The sequence below is a fragment of the Dermochelys coriacea genome, chromosome 1 (genome assembly GCF_009764565.3).
Source record: "Dermochelys coriacea isolate rDerCor1 chromosome 1, rDerCor1.pri.v4, whole genome shotgun sequence".
Lineage (NCBI taxonomy): Eukaryota > Metazoa > Chordata > Testudines > Dermochelyidae > Dermochelys > Dermochelys coriacea.
Window position 1 is genome coordinate 28,151,160 of NC_050068.2, and position 19,642 is coordinate 28,170,801.

Below are 19,642 nucleotides of genomic sequence, written 5' to 3' on the forward strand. Positions count from 1 at the left end.
GCACATACTGTCATTAAACGATCAAAGTTGAAGGAAAGAAACAGAGCTAGAGAGAGAGAGAGAGAGGAAATAGGAGTCAGAAAGGGAAATGTTAAATGGCCAGGGCGAGAATGGGGAGATACTGTTATAGAAGAAACATTAGGAGCGATGAGGAGAACATGTGGAAACCATGTGTTCAGCAAGTCTGTGTTAGCCTGTCTCTAGCTCAGAAGAAAAACACCATTACAAGGCAGTGTCAGGATCATGAAAGGAGGGAAGGCAGGGGGAGACCCCAGGTGAAAGGGGAGTGAATGTGCATAAAGGGCAGCTAAGGAGTGGGGGCGGGGGAGCAGTCAACCACTAGGGAGGGATATGAGGGTGGTTTTTGGTGGGGGACTTTCTGCTTTGTGACAAAAGAACTATACTTTGATTGTATGCTTGGAGATCCGGTACATACAGTACACCCTGGGAGTAATGTACCTTACAGCAATGTTATGGAGTATGTCTGTAAACAGGCCTTTAGATACATGGGTTATCCAAACGCATATTTATGAACTATGGCCAAACACAATAAATACACATCCAATATAGAGAGATTTCAGAAGGGATGTTATTGACTTCACATGCCGTCATGACATTAATGAAGTGACTAGAATTTATCAGGTATAGTAAATATGCCTGTTGAAGGTTTTATATATGTGTGTATATATAGAAAATGTTTAAAGTACATGCTGTTTACCCAACAGACTGGATTGACTTCCTCTGAGCTATTCTGGTCTACCGTGCAAATATGTGTGTTAAAAGTCCTTATGAAAAGTAGTTACTGTGTATGTGCAAAGTACACTTTTCAAAGCTAAATACCTCCGGTTACAACATTGTTGGTTTCTAAATACCAAAAGTGACTGGATCATGTCACAGAGTAATTTGATGCCAAATTTTAGTTTGCAACTCAAACCAGTTTTTCAACTATACTGGTGGGAAAAAAATGTATCTTAATCTTTTAGTGCAAATTTCTGCTCTGAGTTACTCACATCCATGCATACACACTGAAGTCAATCAGTCGTGGAATATGACTTAGCACAGAGTCTGTTTTGTAAATTCATAACTTTGCAAAAGTTAAATGATTCTTTTAAAGTCAACTTGGAAAAAGAAAAAAAGTGTTGCCAGCTGTTGGCCATCAAATGTCAATTCAGTCTACAGCAAATGTTCCCAACTGTGTTCCAGTTCCTGAGAAAGAGAGCTTTCGGTGACACATTGACACAGCCTGAACCACAAGCAGAACTGCTATCATTATAAGGATTATATTTAATATTCTACTTGGAAAGTAAGGGCCAAAAACCCATGACCTTCTTTCTCCTCAAAAGGTGGCCAAAAAGTATAATAGAAACTGATTATGTGACTACACAAAGTCAGTAGGGAGAACTAAAGAAAGAACTCAACTTGTGCAAATGGATCACCAGTCAACTGCTGGAAGCTACTTGGGGGTTAAGCAATCAGAAGGAAAAGTGAAGGCATAGATATGAGGTTAATATCAATTGGACTGTCAGTAAAAGTAGAAAGTAGTTTAAAAGAGAAAAAGTATGTGATTAACTGTGTGAAGAAAATAAGTCAAACACCAATAAAGATGCTACTTATTAATTTATTATTTTTATTATTTATTATTATTTATGAAAATGCACAGAGGCCCCTCTCAGGATTGGGGCCTGCTGTGTTAGGTATTGAATAAACTCAAATGCTTATGTACATTTTCATTTTACACAAGAGTAGACCTATTGATTTTAACGCGACTACCCAGGCATATAAAGTTAAGCATGTGAATAAGTATTTGCATGATCAGGGCCATAGCGATTGACTATTCCTGTCTTGAAGATCATGCAACCTAAATACATCTATCTCAGAATGCCACAGAATCAAATCCTTTCATGGGATGGAAATCAATACATTTCTCTGCAACCATGTCTGACTGTACACTAACATATATTAAAATGAATGGGAGTTTTCCCAGGGACATGAATGGGACCCGGATCAAACCCACATTCCTGTGGAAATCTCTCTAGCGGTAGTTTTTTATCTTGAGCCTCAAACACCTGCCAGTCCCTATGCAGATGTGTACTCTCTCCCCTTTCCTTGCAAGCAAATAGGACAGAGGCTTAGGGACCTTGGTCTTACAAGATAATTTATTGCACTGAAACACCTCTTGCAACTATTATAGAGTGGTAATGACAGAAAAATGAGGGTCCTAAATTCTAAATAGGTGACTGATTATTAAAGGTGCTGTGTACCCAACATCTCCCACTAAAATATTGCAATGGGAGCTGCTGATTGCTTAGTGCATTAAAAATTGGGGTCAAGATTCTCAAAGCTCAAATGCTCTAGCGATGAAGGCAGTCTAATAACCTACACAGAATAGAATAGAAAGGCAAGTGCCTAAAATTAGCCTTCTAAAGCCATAATTAGGCTCAGATAATGTTGTCTGATTTTCAAAAGTGATAAGCCTGAACTGAACAACCTTTATGGCACTTTTGTCAAATGCCATTGCAGTGACATGTCTGAAATCTGATGGATTGGCTCCATAGAAAACAAGTGCTGTTGTCAACAAGGTCTTTTTCTCCAGGGCTAATTATTCTAATAAGAAAGCAAAAACAAAAAAACAAAAAAAAACAAAAACAGAAGATCATAAGCAGGAAAATCATTGAAAACTCCCCAGTCTGGGGAAAAAGAAAAGGAGTACTTGTGGCACCTTAGAGACTAACAAATTTATTAGAGCATAAGCTTTCGTGAGCTACAGCTCACTTCATCGGGTTCACCTCAGCACTTTAGTGTGAAGCCCCGGATTCGCAAAGGCATTCTCCCCACCTGACCTAACATGCATCTACTAAACACCTATGTAGGGATGGGGGAAGCTGAGCTGGAATTAACCCCTTATTCACTTACACTAGGTATTGCTTCCGCAGTCTGTCAAATAAAATAATTTTTTCCACCCTATATTTACCTCCCCTTTTGCGCTGTCGTACTAAGTCAAACACAACCGTGGGAATGGAGGCCGTCGTGGCCCTGCTGATATGCAGCACAGTCTTGTTTGCTCTGAAAGGTCCTCATCCGGAGCCCATTGAAGTGATCGGAAAGACTCTCTTTGACTTCAGTGAGTGCTTGATCAGGCCCCAAGAGTACATTGTACAATGTCATGTGCAGTTATCAGAACTGACATGCATCCTTCCATAGCTGGCACAAAACAGGCCCATCTCCAAGACATTTTCCAATGGAGGGTTATTGCTGTTGAATAATTAATATTCTGGAGACCTGCAGAAATTAACAGTATGTGCTTAATATGGTGACCTTTATTCAGCAGACAGTGCGCACTGCGTTCAGTAAGCCCGCTTCTTTACACCACTGTTACCATGACTATAAGAAAGTGATTCTCCCATTGTTTACTACAGGCTCTTGATAAGTCATTACCACTCTGGCCAGAGTTTTGCCTCCAGTCACATTTCTGAAGAAAGAAACCACTGATGCAATTAACTTTCTGTTCAAGACAATCCAATTCTAAGGCTTCTTCTGAATCAAACAACATCGCACAGCAAGGAATGAAAATAAATCCATATCACAAGTGTCTCCTTACTGTTGATTGTTTACTTTCTGCATGTTTTATTAGTACACTGAGTAAACTCCATGAAAAATAACTGTTGTAACACGCTTCCACGCAATAAATAATTTACAGCAAAAGCATCAGTGCTGGATACTCAACAGTCATAAGTAACCCCATAATAGTAAACCAGTGTGCAAACAAGGGAAGGAAACAAAACTGGAAACTCCAAGAGATTATAAACAATGGTATTTTTTTAATTATGCAGAATACCATGCCAGTGTCCTATAATGAGATTAGCATGTAATCCACCAAAACATCAGTTAGATCAGAATCCCTGCCCCCTACACAGCTGAAAGATCACGTATAATGGGATAACCCCCTTATGGCCATATGTGCCAGTAACAGCAGTGCATGGCAATGCAGTACATGACCTCTTCTGTTCAATGTTACGCTGGTGATTTAGTTACCAAAACTAAAAATTGACTCTGAAGTTTTTGCGAAGTTCTCCTTACATTCCTACAGGTCACAGCACACAAAGCAAAGAAACGATTAATGGGGCCTGGACTGGGAGTCAGGAAATCTTGGCACTATTCCCAGTTTTGCCACTTCACCCCTTTGTGTTTCTGTTTCTCCTCCAACCACTCGTCTGTCTTGTCTTTTTAGACTTTGGAGCAGGAAATGTCTCTCACTATGTATTTGTACAGTGCCTGGCACAACAGGGCCTCAATTTGGGTTGGGGCATCTAGCCAGTACTTTAATAAATAAAATAATTACAATAACAGTATTGGCTGGGGTACCATATTAAGGCATGCAGCATGTAAATGCATTATGACAACAGAGAGAAGAGAGTACAAACCCTCTGTAATGGTTTATTTGCTGGTGCAGTATCTTACTGGTTTCTTGCAAACATCAGTCAGGTTTCTGATTTGCAAAATGTGCATGCTTTTTTGTTTCCACAGCAGGTAGATTGCTTTGCCAGTAATCCCACTGAACTTTCTAATGGCACATTTCCATTTGTTCCAGCTCTTCCATGCCCATCCATATCCCATCCATGCCAGTTTCCTTGATATACTGCTGCCGCCTGGATCCAAAGCTTAGCAGGAGACCAGACAAGAATGATGCAAGTCAAATGACCCAAGGGCACAGGCATAGGAGTGGGTGAACTCAACAGAAATCGAACCATTAGGCTGTCAACGTTCTTTTGATGATTTTTGTGGATTTGAAAAAAATCTATTTCTCAAACCATTTTTTTTATTGTTAATTATTTACTTTTCAGAGAATTTCTCCAAATGTGGCTCCCAGCAGCAGCCGCCATGAATCTGCCCATGATGCTACCAGAGTGGAATCACACAGCTTTAATAGCAGGTAATGTGAACAGCCGTGAAAACACACTGCCACCAGCTGCCGTTGGGGAGTGCTCGTGCTGCCTATCTGAACAGCAGCTGCCTTGGGTATGCTCGTGATTCCACTCCCACTGTCTGTCACTAGTTAGCACAAGTGCTGAGCAGCAGCACTGCATGGAGGCAGCCAGCTTGAGTAAGAAAATAATCAGAGACAAAACAGCCGGCAAGACGACAAACATGCAATATAATACACACAAATATAAACAATAATAACTTAGAGGCTTTCAGATGAGACTGCCCCCTCTCTCTAAAAAGGAGGGACCATTACAGTCAACTCTTAGGATTTTAGAGTGTGTCTTGCAATATTTGATGCCTTACAAAAAGCCTCAGCTCCTGAAGTCATGTGAGACTCTCAGCTTTCAGGTATTTTTTTCTTAAATAACTTTATAACCCTCATGGCCATGGAGAAAAGCTTGAAAATGTAACCTGAGGCCACCATGATGGCTCAGAAAAACAGAAGGCAAATAAAAAGAAGCCAAATTTTGTTATATAAAAAACCCTCATGATGTTTAAACCAATCTCATGATTTTTGGGAGCCTGACTCATGATAGCTGAATGTTTGGGGTTGATGACTCATGATGGGGAAATTGACGCAAAAAGAACTGATATGATTTATACCAGCATAGTCTAGTGATTAGAGCACAGATTGGGATTCAGGCAAAGTGATTTCTAGGCCCAGCTCTGCCTCTACAAGCACCTTTGGTGGGGAACTGTCAGCATTTTGTGCTTGGCATAATGCAATACTTACATAATAATCATCATTATTAATTTTAATTAATTAATTATCCCCATGCCAACTGTCCAGTGGCAATGGGAAGCCTTCCCTTGGCAAGTGTGGGGACATAAATCACCAATGCATGCTTTCATTTACAATAAAATCCAGCCTTTATGGTTGCTATGATGTAAAAGTGATCCAAATATCAACCTGTAAAATATGGTTTTTCTGAGTCTACAGCTAATACGGATGCCTCATTCACTGCTCAGAGCTCTTCTGGGCAGCAGCAGAGCAAAATGGATAAGACCCCTGTCATTTCACTGCTCCTAATCTGAACTCATTGGAAGCAATGTGCTGTCGAGAATCACATCAGCTGCATTCTGCTGCTGTTGGCAAAGGCATGAAAGGCACCCACTGGGGAGTGGGACCCAAGATTTGGAGATGGGGGAGGGGCAAAAGATCCAAGACTTCATTCCCTTCTCCTTCTTGACAGAGCCCACAAGGCTGGGGGATGGATAGAGATTCATGGGTTCTGTGTAAATGTGCTCTGCTGAAATTACTGTTAAAAACTTACAGTATTGAACGGAGGCTTATTTAACCATCCTATAATTCTATCACACTTAACTGGTGGGGATCCCTCCTTCATCTATGCCTTTGGCTAGTTAGTTAGTCTTCTGGCTAGTAGGTGTCTAGCAAATTTTTCAAGTCCTGATCATTTGTAAACTCTAGTATAACTTCAGGCCATGTACACCTTCTTTTGCACTTAGGCAGGCAGCCTTCCTTCGGGGGTGAGGGGTAATCTTAAGGTTGTTAAAAAATAATAAAACCAAGTTAAGTCAAGGTTTTGAGAAGCAGCTCATGTGATTCACAGGAGAATAGTCACCCTTTCAAGAGTTCAGACTTCCCCACAGAGAGATTTACATTTTCTTTGGAGTCACACTTCTCAGCACAGAGGAAATAGAAGCATTACCACTCTCCTCTGCTTGGGTAGCACACACCAGGGATCTGAAGATGAGTAACAGCATATGTGTAAACCATGCTGTGAAATAAGCATAAGGGCCAATGGAGGCTAACTAACCAATTCTTTTGGCTTGGCTGATTTGTCAGGACAAGTCACATGTGAAATCTGTTTTGCTGCTTGATAGCTACAGAAGCCCTGTAGGTAAAAACTGCAAAATAAACTACTGAAAAATGGAGGGAAATTCCATGAAAGTTAACCAATGGTGTAAAGGCTTCAAAGGAAGCAGGTGCTTTGGCTGGGAAGCTAGACCTGAACAAGTCTGGCCAAGCTTCTCAACCAGCAGACACTTAACACGTGTAACTTATTCAACGTTTAATTAAAAATACACTTTATATGGCTCCCAAGGGTTCTCCCAGAGTTTTGTTCAGAGAATAGTTGCACAGACAAAGCAGATTAAGACAAAAGGGGCCCAGATCCAATCTAAACAATGGTTCCCTGCAGGCCAAAGGGCTCTCAACAGTGACTCGAAGCCTTTCTACCCACAAAGTGATCCGAGTTGATGCATTTCTATCTGATTCAGATACATAAACTTTCCTTATCAGCACACAGCTGCAGCACACTGCAGCTCAACAAGCTTTAAAACATCCAGAATCAGGGCTTGTCGACGTTTAAAATGCTACCGTGGCGCAGCTGTAGCGCTTCAGTGTGGACACTTCCTACATCAACAGGAGTGATTCTCCCATTGGTGTCATTAATCCACCTTCCCAGGAGGTGATAGCTAGATCAATGGAAGAATTCTTCTGTCAGCCTAGTGCTGTCTACACTGGATGTTGGGTCGGTATAGCTACGTCTATGGCTATTAGCCAGAATGGACAGGGATGGTGTTCCTAGCCTCTGTTTTCCAGAAGCTGAGAATGAGCAACAGGGAATGGATCACTTGATGATTACCTATTCTGTTGTTTCGCTCTGGGGCACTGGGCATTGGCCACTGTCAGAAGACAGAATACTGGGCTAGGTGGACCTTTGGTCTGACCCAGTCTGACTGTTCTTATGTCTCTCAGGGGAGGTGGAGACATAAGAACCCATTTTTCACACCCATCAGAGACATAGCTATACTGATGTAAAATTCTAGTGTACACCAGGCCTCAGTGAAATGCAACCTCTTCTGGGGGCAGAGACTGGCAATCAACTCTTGTTCACGAGTAGGACAGGGATAGCAGGGAGGGGAAAACTTGGGGCCAAGGATACTAGGGTGAAGCACCTACTCTCACAGAAAGTGCCAGAAGGTCTTTAATGAGCAGACCAAACCTCAGTATTTCAAGCGTGAATCTACCCTGAAACGTGGCTTTCAAACTGGCATTGGCATGGTGAGGGCTCAGTGTTTACTGTCTCTCCGTGATTTCCAGCATAACCACCTGTAATAAAAGTTCTACAAGCCAAATTCAGCTCTCTGTGGCATCTATGTAATCCTATTGCCTTCCAATTACGCCCTCAGCCACACTATGCAAACCCATTGCTGTCCATAGATTTGCACAGGTGTGACTGATTGGAATTTAGTGAACTAGAAGGGCTAGAATCCAGCCCTCTCTGTTAGCTATGTCTGCTCTGCAGAGCTGAAAAGCAGGCAAAGTGTTTCTCTTTTTCTTTATTGTCACTTACGGAGCAGACAGCGCACAAACGGAGAAGACATGTGGAGCAGGAGACCATTTTCCAAAGTAAAGAAAATAATAACAATAAAAAAAAATCCATAGGCAGTTTTCCCCCAGCAGAGAGGAAGAGTGATCGTAGGAAAGAATCACGTCACAAGTGACAGTTACATCACTTAGCACACTTGTGGCAAGGAGTTCAGATACCATCGTGATGGTCATAGTATAAGAACCCAAAGAGAATAGTAACGCCTACAAGCTCCAGTGCATGGTACTCAATCTACACTGGACAAACGAAGAGATGAATCATCCCTGCTTGGATTAGAACCTGCAGTTCCAGTGTCTCTAGGTATTACAAATTTACTGTTCAGACCACTGGAAAATGCCCTCCGGCACATAACTGTAACAGATATGTAATGAAAACCAGAACAGTCTGGCTATTACAGTTTGCACTGGGAAGAGTAACCAAAAAAGGTCAGTTCTTTAGGAAAAGATGGCTGTACACAAACAGTATAATAATGTCTCCTAACACTCTCCTAGAGAGGAAATTTGTCACTCAGTCAGATACAGTCACAGGGGTTCAGCCAACAAGTCTGGTCTTTATTCTCCAGTCAGAAAATATTGCTGGCAAAAATGCTGGCAAAAATGCTTTACTAAGGAAAAAAATATTTGTTTTAAACTGCTAACTGGAAACCAGTGAGTATCAAATCAAAAACCTAACACAGTTGTACTAATTCTTTGAACTGTTTTACATTTTAAAGCTAACAATTAATGTTTCAAACTTCATGGGATGTCAAATATTTACTTTCGTGTGCCCTCCACCTGATACACCTAAACACAGTAGCTTTTCAATAATGTGATTGACGATATATGGCCACACCCAATCTTTCACTGGAGCCTGCTTGGGTATCTCTACACTGCAACATAAGCCCAGGAATAGAACTCAAGTTAGCAGACTCTAGGTTTGTTAACCTAGGGCTTGAGGGTCTGTACTCATTTGTAAGCCCAGAGGAATTGTTAAACCCTGGGTCCCAACCTGGGGCTCCAGCATCTACACTGCATTATGCAGTCTGAGTTCAACCACCCATATTCAAGACTTCCTAGCACTCTCCCAAAATGTGGCCACTCTAGCCCTTTGTTGGTGATGCAGTGTCAGAAAATGTAACTGTCCACCAAATTTGACTATCCAGAGAACAAAGAAAGTTAGTCTGTGGAACTGTGGGATACTTTTGGTGGACTCCCAGAGCACATTTTCCAGTAGGTCTGTATCTACACTGCAAAGTATTTGGGCTTGAACCGTGGGTCCCAGCTTGACTCAGGCTTGGACCCTCCACCCTCATGGGATCCTGGGACCCTGGATCCAATCCCTGGGTGATTTGTGTGTAGACAGAAGTGGGGTTTGGCTTGAGCCTGAGTTTGAACCCAGGGCTTGAAGTTTAGACATACCTTTGCTGTATATATGAAAACCTGGCCTAAAGCATGTGGACTTAATTCATCTTTATTCACCAAGGACCAGCTCTTGCTCCCATTGAAGTCAAGGGGAGTTTTGCCACTGACATGGACAGCACCAGGATTTGTAACAACTTTTAATAGGATCTGTAAAACAAATTACTCCTGAGGAAATTCTGTGGCACTGCACATGTGCAGAATTCATGTCCCCCACTGATTTTTTTTCTCAGCACAATACAGATTCTGCTGGAGAGGCGCTGCAGTTACACCTTTCACCCACCAGAGGCTGCTGTGGCACCATAAGAGATGGCAGCCACCCAGAGGGGCTGCATTCCTTGCAGTAAGGCCAGGTGAGGAGGCACTGGACGGATAGAGTGGGACACGTGGGGCTGCTTGGGGTGAGTGTGTCACAGACTGGGGTTCAAAAGGGCTAGTGGGGGGGACAGACTGGGGTGTGGGCTCAGGAGCTAGTGGGGTGACAGCATTGAGCCAGGGGCTGAATGGAAGGTGGGCTGCAGGGCCACATAGGGACAGGGGCAGATGTGCCTGACTGAATGGGAAAGACTAGGGGGTCAGCCAGGATCTGCATAGGGGAGGCTCCCCAACTCCCTAACAATCCCTCCCCAAAAAACCTGTTCTATAGTTCTCTTGCCCATACCCAGCAATCCTCCAGGTTCACTCTCTGGTTCTTCCCCAGCAATTACTTCCCTCTCCCTCAGCTCCTCCATTATGCCTGACTTCCCCAAGTCTTTGTGCTTTTTCAGAGGCGTGCAAGAAATACGTTTCTGTATTGTAGTTTAAATTAATTACTCAACATTCTGTATTAATATGTATAGTCGGAATCTATCTGTCAAAAAAATTCCCTGAATCTTTGGTTTTGCTGTTGTCTGTATTGTTACTGACATACTTGCTGACAGGTATTTTGAAATAATTGACCAAAATAATTGAAACTGGTGTGATTATATTGTATTATTTTGACAAATAAAATATGCAGAATTTTCAAATATTGTGCACAGAATTTTTAATTTTTTGGCGCAGAATTCCCCCAGGAGTAACAAATGTAATGATCCAGCATTCTTCAACAGATAAACCATAGGCCTAGATCCTGGCTCAGGCAAGCAGAAGGGCTATGCTGCAGCCTAAGTCCCCAAAAGTTCTTGTGCCCATCTCAGGGCCTTGTCTGCAATGAGGGTAACTACAGGGTAGCTACACCAGGGTAAGTGCACCCTTGCAAAACCGTAGTGATTTGCACCAGTGCAACTTCACAGTTCATATGGGTGCAGTGTGTCCACGTTAATTAGTTGAATCAGTGCAAAAAACCCTCTGTGCAGATAGTGCCTTAGCTAGAGCTCCTTTGCAATATAATGGGAATGCCCCCAGAGCAGAAGCTCTGCTGTCTTTGGAGAAGGTGAGGAGAGAGTTCACTAGCATAACCTATCACATTCTGATGAATGGGGAAGAGGGGTCAGAGGGCCAGGACCTAGAGTTGCCTGGTCGAAAAGGGACCCTGGCCATTAAAAGTCCAGTCTGTGGTGCAGCAGGGCTAAGGCAGGCTCCCTGGCTGCCTGCTCTGGCTCTGCATGGCTCCTGGAAGTGGTCACCATGTCCGGTTCCTAGGCTCAGAGGTGGCCAGGGAGGCTCTGTGTGCTGTCCCCGCTCTGAGCGCCGGCTCCGCAGATCCCATTGGCCAGGAACCGTGGTCAATGGGAGCTGTAGGGGCAGCGCCTGCGGGCGTGGGCAACATCCTGAGTCCCCTGGCCCTTCCGCCTGGGAGCTGGACATGCTGGATGCTTCCGGGAGCCGCCTGAGGTAAGCACCACCCAGCTGGAGTCCGCATCCCGAACCCCCTCCCACACCCCAACTGTTTCCCGGAGCCCGCACCCCCTCCCACACCCCAACCCCCTGTCCCAGCCCTGAGGCCCCTCCCGTACCCAAACTCCCTCCTGGAGCCCGCACCCCAAAGCCCCTCCTGCACCCGAAAACCCTCATCCCCAGACTAACTCCAGAGCCCACACCCCCCAGCCAAAGCCCACACCCCCTCCCACACCTCAGCTCTCTGCCCCAGCCTGGAGCCCCCTCCTGCACCCTGAACCCCTCATTTCTGTCCCCACCCCAGAGCCCGCACCCCCAGCCAGAGCCCTCACTCCCACCCACATCCCAACCCTCTTCCCCAGCCCAGTGAAAGTGAGTGAAGGAGAGCAAGTGATGGAGGGTGGGGAGGATGGAGTTAGTGGGGGGCAGGGCCTCAGAGAAGGGGTGGGGAAAAGGCAGGGCAGGGCAACGGTGTTCGGTTTTGTGCAATAAGGAAGTTGGCAATCCTACCTGGACCTCACCCTTTCAAGCAGTGAGCGCACGCTGAATGACTCGTGGGGAGCAGGGCTTGTTCTCCTCAGCCATGCTCTGGCTGGACCCCATGAAGGGCCCCGTTAGGCCATGTCTACACTTACAAGCTTACAGTGGCACAGCTCTACCGTGGACGTAATAAAACCAGCTCAATGAGCGGCAGTAGCTATGTCAGTGGGAGCGTGCTGAACTGACCAGTTAACCACACACCTCATTTGGAACCAGAAGTACACCATGAGGCAGCAGCAGAGACCAAAACAAAAAACCGAATACAGTACAGTACTGTGTTAAACATAAACTACTTAAAGGGAAAGCGTCATTTTTCTTCTACATAGTAAAGTTTCAAAGCTATATTAAGTCAATATTCAGTTGTAAACTTTTGAAAGAACAACCACAACATTTTGTTCAGAGTTACAAACATTTCAGAGTTACAAAGAACCTCCATTCCTCCGGTGTTCATAACTCTAAAGTTCTCCTCTACTTGGTATGTGATATTTGACTATTTGAATTTTACATCCCCATATTCAGTCAGGGGGTTTTGAATACCTCAGATAACGTTCTAAGGAGCAATTGGTAAGGAGAACACCCACTTCTATTATGCATAACAATGATTTAGAACTGGTGATTTTTGTGTTCCTTAGTTAGCTAGTCCTCCCAAAGAAGCAAATGAACGGAAAAGAATGTCTGTGTATAGTGTCCGACACAAAGTAGGAAAACTAGTAATGTGCAGTGATACCACTAAAATAATGCTGCTTCATGAACCAGCATTTCTTCAGTGTCACAATTTGGTTTGGGCATTCAAACATAGCAGGGAAGTCATCCAGCGCATTAGTAGGATCTAAAAACCCCTCGAAATGCAGGTATACAAAAACTACTGTGACCATTTCAAATCTCTCTCTTGTAAGGGGCACATAAATTTAGCTCCATTCTGCAGTTAACTTTGAGCTGATCAGGGGGCATAAGAAATTGAAGCTAAGTACAGCATCTTACAGCAAAAAGTATGCTGACAACCTTTAACACTGTTCCACAAACAAGGGCAAAGCCTTCTTCACTCAAAAGAAGAAAATCAAAGTATTTTCTTGAGACTTGTTTGTTTGTATCCATAGCACTTTCAAACAGCTGCCTCCAGTTATTTCATAATAATCGTCACCACTAGTTAAAAACCACACCGGCCTGCTCACTGAAATTAGAAAATGAGACTTTTTGGAAAGTACATGATTAAGCAAAAGCCTTTTATCATTTTAAAGATGAATGCAAAGTATTTAATTAACACTCACTGAAAAAATAAGATAATGGCTAACTTGACTGTGATGGGAAATACAGAGATTTAATCTAAACACCGGATCAGGTCTGAGTGTCTAACTCCCTTTGGACACAATGTTACCACATTCATGCTTACATCATCATCCTCAGTATGATGCTGAATAATGTGGCCCCAAATTTAGATCCACAGATTGTAGTGAATACCAGTGTAACATGAGAAAAACAACAATGCCAGTCTCATTTTAAAAAAAGAAAAGGAGTACTTGTGGCACCTTAGAGACTAACAAATTTATTAGAGCATAAGCTTTCGTGAGCTACAGCTCACTTCATCGGATGCCTGAGTCTCATTTTAGAATAAATTAGGTATTAAAAAGGCGTGCACACGTGTGTGTGTGTGTGTGTACACAAAGCTATTTTCAGTCATTCAAATAACAGCCATCACTGTCATTCATTGTGTGTTTTTCTGGAGTCGTGGTAGAAAGGAAAAGCAGCACTGTACATGCTCCAAGAGCAAGGCAGACTCCTCATAAAAAGAGTAGTGAGACTTCCCTATTTTGTATCTACAACACTCAGGCCTACACTTTCCAATTTAAAAAGATCAACATATCTTTTCATCATGCCATTTACAAAGTGGCATTATCTGTAAAACTCTTGCAACTTTGCTCCATAAAATGTGTCCTGTGATGACAGCAAATAAACCCTTTCTGGGTCAAGTTCATACTTTAAACACCAAGTCTGAGAAGCAGTTGTTTAGCTACCCAATATTACATAATGTTAAGAATTCATCATATTTAAGTGTTTGCTGATCTTCAGAATTTAAAGCTAACCTATACACACACACCTTTTTTCACTATCTATGTGTACATTGTATAAATATTGACTGGGTGCAAAAGCAATAGCAACAAACTATTGCTCAGAGTTAAAATCTTTCTTTCAATTGAGCCCTGGACAATATGTTAAAATACACTGGGGATCATTTAATCCACTGGGAATATTTTTAATGCTGCTTTTGTCCTCTAACTCAGTAAATATTCATTTTAACCTTTTAAATTGTGTTTTAACCATTTACTGATTATGTATTTTTCTTAGAGCTGGCTTGAAATGGAAGTTAAAGAGACATCACAAAGCAGACATATAATGACACCAGAGGTATCTTCTGTGTGTGGAATTCTGAAAGAAATGCTGGTTTGGAGGGCAAAGTCACATACATTGGGTGAAATGCAAACACATAAACTGATTACAATAGTTCAAAAATCCAAAAGATTAATAAATCAATCTAGATACTGCATATGGCCCTGATCCTGCAAAGACTTGCTTAACTTTGTCCATGTCAGAGACTATTCATCTGTGTAAAGTCAAGAACATGTGCAAGTATTTGCAGGATTGAGGTCTACAGGCCTGATCCTGCAGCAGTGAAGTCAATGGGAGTTTTGTCACTAACTTCAGTGAGTGCAGGATCAAGACCTATGCGTGCCTGCATATGTAAAAACATAAGAATTGCCAGACTGGAACAAAATGATGATCCATCTAGTATGGCATCCTGTTTCCAGGAGTGTCTTCAGAAGAAGGTTAAAACATAGCTATACCCACCTATACAGAACTCTATCTAGACAGTAATATTTTACACTGTATTTTTACACTTTAGAAACACTTGTATAACTTGTCATGCCAACAAAGCCTCATTCAATTAAACTGAAATGGAGATGTGTATGTATGGGGGAGATTTTGCTTGCTTGGTCTTTTTTACAGATATTGATTTATATATATACATATGCATCAGCTTTGGAAAATCCTATTTGCCCATTCACCCAATGCCAGATTCCCCCCCCCCCATAATCATAAAACTAAATTGTGGGTGAATAAATGTTGTGTCTGGGCTGGTATATTTTTAAGGCCATCATGAATGGCTGGAGGATATATGTACAGTACACACAGCATGCTGGGGACATCAGAAACATACATCATCATAGTGGCAAATAAAGTTCCTTTGCAGGAAACAAGAAGTTGTGATGGGCATGCTGGAGGTTTTCCCTGCCTTCGCCACTGACAGACATGTCATTTTGTACGAATGCCAGTAAACACAGGAGACAGCAGGTTCCCACACATCACACAAGTGCACTAGTAGCATCTGCTATCCAGGCACCCTGCATTGGTGGCATCCCGTGCTCACGCCCCATTTATTCACACTGTCCACAGTATAGCATCAGAGCCTATGCCCCCTGGGCTGATAGCACCTGATGCCCACATACCTGTGCCAATGACCCTCAGTATCCATGCATTCTACATTGATAGTACCCGGTACTCATGCCGCACACCAGTGGCACTCAGTACCCCCATCCCATATGGGTGACATCCCGTATGCTCCATACCAGTGGCACCCAATGTCTCATACCAGTGGTACCTAGTCCCCAACATCCAACGCCAGAGACACCCAGTACCCAATGTCCCATGCCAGTGGCACCTAGTCCCCAACATCCAACACCAGAGACACCCAGTTCCCAATGTCCCATGCCAGTGGCACCTAGTCCCCAACATCCAACACCAGAGACACCCAGTTCCCAATGTCCCATGCCAGTGGCACCTAGTCCCCAACATCCAACGCCAGAGACACCCAGTTCCCAATGTCCCATGCCAGTGGCACCTAGTCCCCAACATCCAACGCCAGAGACACCCAGTACCCAATGTCCCATGCCAGTGGCACCTAGTCCCCAACATCCAACACCAGAGACACCCAGTTCCCAATGTCCCATGCCAGTGGCACCTAGTCCCCAACATCCAACACCAGAGACACCCAGTTCCCAATGTCCCATGCCAGTGGCACCTCGTCCCCAACATCCAACACCAGAGACACCCAGTACCCAATGTCCCATGCCAGTGGCACCTCGTCCCCAACATCCAACACCAGAGACACCCAGTACCCAATGTCCCATGCCAGTGGCACCTCGTCCCCAACATCCAACGCCAGAGACACCCAGTACCCAATGTCCCATGCCAGTGGCACCTAGTCCCCAACATCCAACGCCAGAGACACCCAGTACCCAATGTCCCATGCCAGTGGCACCTAGTCCCCAACATCCAACGCCAGAGACACCCAGTACCCAATGTCCCATGCCAGTGGCACCTAGTCCCCAACATCCAACGCCAGAGACACCCAGTACCCAATGTCCCATGCCAGTGGCACCTAGTCCCCAACATCCAACGCCAGAGACACCCAGTTCCCAATGTCCCATGCCAGTGGCACCTAGTCCCCAACATCCAACACCAGAGACACCCAGTTCCCAATGTCCCATGCCAGTGGCACCTCGTCCCCAACATCCAACACCAGAGACACCCAGTACCCAATGTCCCATGCCAGTGGCACCTCGTCCCCAACATCCAACACCAGAGACACCCAGTACCCAATGTCCCATGCCAGTGGCACCTCGTCCCCAACATCCAACACCAGAGACACCCAGTACCCAATGTCCCATGCCAGTGGCACCTCGTCCCCAACATCCAACACCAGAGACACCCAGTACCCAATGTCCCATGCCAGTGGCACCTCGTCCCCAACATCCAACGCCAGAGACACCCAGTACCCAATGTCCCATGCCAGTGGCACCTAGTCCCCAACATCCAACGCCAGAGACACCCAGTACCCAATGTCCCATGCCAGTGGCACCTCGTCCCCAACATCCAACGCCAGAGACACCCAGTACCCAATGTCCCATGCCAGTGGCACCTAGTCCCCAACATCCAACACCAGAGACACCCAGTACCCAATGTCCCATGCCAGTGGCACCTAGTCCCCAACATCCAACGCCAGAGACACCCAGTACCCAATGTCCCATGCCAGTGGCACCTCGTCCCCAACATCCAACGCCAGAGACACCCAGTACCCAATGTCCCATGCCAGTGGCACCTCGTCCCCAACATCCAACGCCAGAGACACCCAGTACCCAATGTCCCATGCCAGTGGCACCTCGTACCCAACATTCAACATCAGTGGCACCCAGTGCCCCATACCTGTGGCTCCAAGTACCGACACCAGTGGCGCCTGATGCTCACGCACTCTGCCTCTATGGCACCCCATGCCCACACGCCCCACACTGACCGGCCCTGTGTCTCTGCCCTTGCCCCACTGTCGCCAGGTGCCCACACAGAGGCGCACAACCTGCAGGCGACGCGGTGAACTGGAAGGAGACAGGATCTGACTCACCGCAATGAGGGCCGAGTTCCTTTGCCCCGCCTCGGCCGCTGAGCCCGGCTGCGGCTGCTGCTGCTGCTGCTCCCCGTTGATCCCACTCCTGCCCCCAGCAGCCCCGTTGCTGAGCAGCTGCGGGTGATAGTCCGGCGGCGCGGCAGAGGGAGCCGGGCCGGCGCTGCCCGCCCCCTTGCTGTGCTTGCCGCTCTTCCTGGCCCCCTGGCCGTGCTGCACCAGGTTCAGCAGCTGCAGGGTGCTCTCCCGCTCGCGGTCCGAGCTCTCCGCCCGGCCCCGCTCGTAGCGTCCCTCGCAGCTCTGGTGGTGCTGGCGGCAGACGGCGATGCGGGCTCGCAGCCGCTCCACGATGGCGCTGTGCACCCGGGGGGCCACCGAGCCCCCTCCCAGGAGACCGGCCCCGAGATCCGGGGCCTGGGGGGGAGCCGTGTCCCCCATCCTGCCGGCCACGCTGCTGCTCGCTGCTCCGGCTGGGTAGCGCCGGCGATGCTGCCCCTGACAACGCTGAGCTCTGTTCTCACTGCCACATGGATGGGGACGGGGAGGGAGGGATGGGCTGGCTCGGGGGGAGAAGGGAGCCCGAGCCCGGGCCAGGCAGTCCCCAAATCTCGATCAGCCTCCCCCACCCCCACCCTTTAGCAATCGGGCTTGACCTCTCTGGAGGAGCTTGCCAGAGCTGGGGTGGGGGCGGGATGGGATTGACCCGCGATGGCTAGGTATTTGCCAACATAGAATTAAAGATGATGGGCGGTTTGCGTCCCAAGACTGCAGATGACCATTTGAAGGAGGGAGATTAAAACAAATTAGAACAAGGGAGAGGGTGAAGGGTTCATGGATGCACACAGCAAAAATCCTGCGGGGGGGGAAGAGACCTTTCTCAAGGGAACTAATAATGAAACAAATCAAACCACCAACCCACTGCCTTAAAAAAAATCAGTCCCCCAGACGGAGGGACTCACCCTCCCAAATGAGAGAAACTTGGCGGCTTTATTTCATTATTTAATTTTCGGGAGGAGGGAGAGATTCTTTAAGGGGACGGTTCTCTAAAGGAAGAAATTGCAGTGATGGGGCGAAGGAGCTCAAAGACTGTCCCTTGTTTTGGTTTGTTTTAATTTGGTCGAGAGGATTTTTTTATAAGCCTTCAAGAAACGTGCGGATAAAGGGGGCGGGAGGAGGAGGAGGAGGTTCAGATGAGTTAAGTCTTTGTGTTTTCTCGTCTCTCTCTCTCTCTCTCTCTTTGCTCTCCAGTCTTCTGGTCTTATTACTGTCTCCAACTGTCTGCAGCTAGTATTGTAGCTCCTCTAAAAAGAAAAGAGATGGATCCCCAGTTGGTAACAATATCCGTAACTGGACTTTCAGACCATGCTTTGCTTTCTATTAATCCAGCCACTCTGTAAAATCCGTATTAAGTGTTTATATCCACCCCGGACCCCCTCCCCCAGCAATAAAAGCAAGCTAAGAACGTAGGCAAATATCACCTTTAGCATATTTCCCTTTATACGCCACTTCTCACTCCCCCCCCCGATATTTCAGTTTCAAGCACAATATCACGAAAAGCACGAGAAGACCCACACATAGACATATCGCTCGTCAGCGCAATTACAAATGATAGCGAAACTTACAAACTTCCAGCACTTCGCACCGGGAGTAGTCCACGGATTTTCCTTTGTGGGTTTGTATAGTCCATCCCCCGCAGCGTGGGGCTAGGTGTCTGTGGTGCAATTATCAGCGATGACTCTGTTGGATTCCCCCGCTTGATACGGGAAAAGTACCTCGCAACATCCCTTTCTCTTTCTTGTCTGTTGTGAGCTGCTTTGCTGGTACTGGCTCACTGCACGGGGGTGACGGGTACACACAGGCTTTCATTGTGCTCGCATAAGGCAGAGCGGCGGCGGAGGAGAAAGCGTCTTGGGAAGCCCTAGTGGGAGGCCGGTGTCACTGCAGGAAAGAGCAATGGGCACGGGGAAGAGGCAAAAGAGAAACACGAAGCCTCCAAGCGGCAAAGGAGGTGAATGAAGAGAGAAGCAAATGATGAACTCTGATCCCAGTGATTTATTTGTATGGATGGAAGCCAAGGAAATCCCCTTTGCCATCCCCAG

At 45.7% G+C, this 19,642-nt stretch overlaps 1 protein-coding gene across 2 annotated transcripts in view; it reads right to left on the minus strand.

The window, feature by feature from the left end:
- Positions 1-19,451, minus strand: part of MAML2 (mastermind like transcriptional coactivator 2) — a 294,181-nt gene extending 274,730 nt beyond the window's left edge. The window contains exons 1-2 of one of the 2 annotated variants that reach the window (XM_043504180.1): positions 19,170-19,451; positions 17,544-18,844 (exon numbers count right to left, since the gene is read on the minus strand). In XM_043504180.1, the coding sequence (XP_043360115.1) occupies positions 17,544-17,981 (438 nt within the window). In that variant the 5' untranslated portion in view covers positions 17,982-18,844; positions 19,170-19,451. Of the gene's footprint in view, positions 1-17,543; positions 18,845-19,165 lie in introns of both variants that reach the window. The other variant, XM_038387379.2, reaches the window with a different exon arrangement.
- Positions 19,452-19,642: the final 191 nt, after the last annotated feature.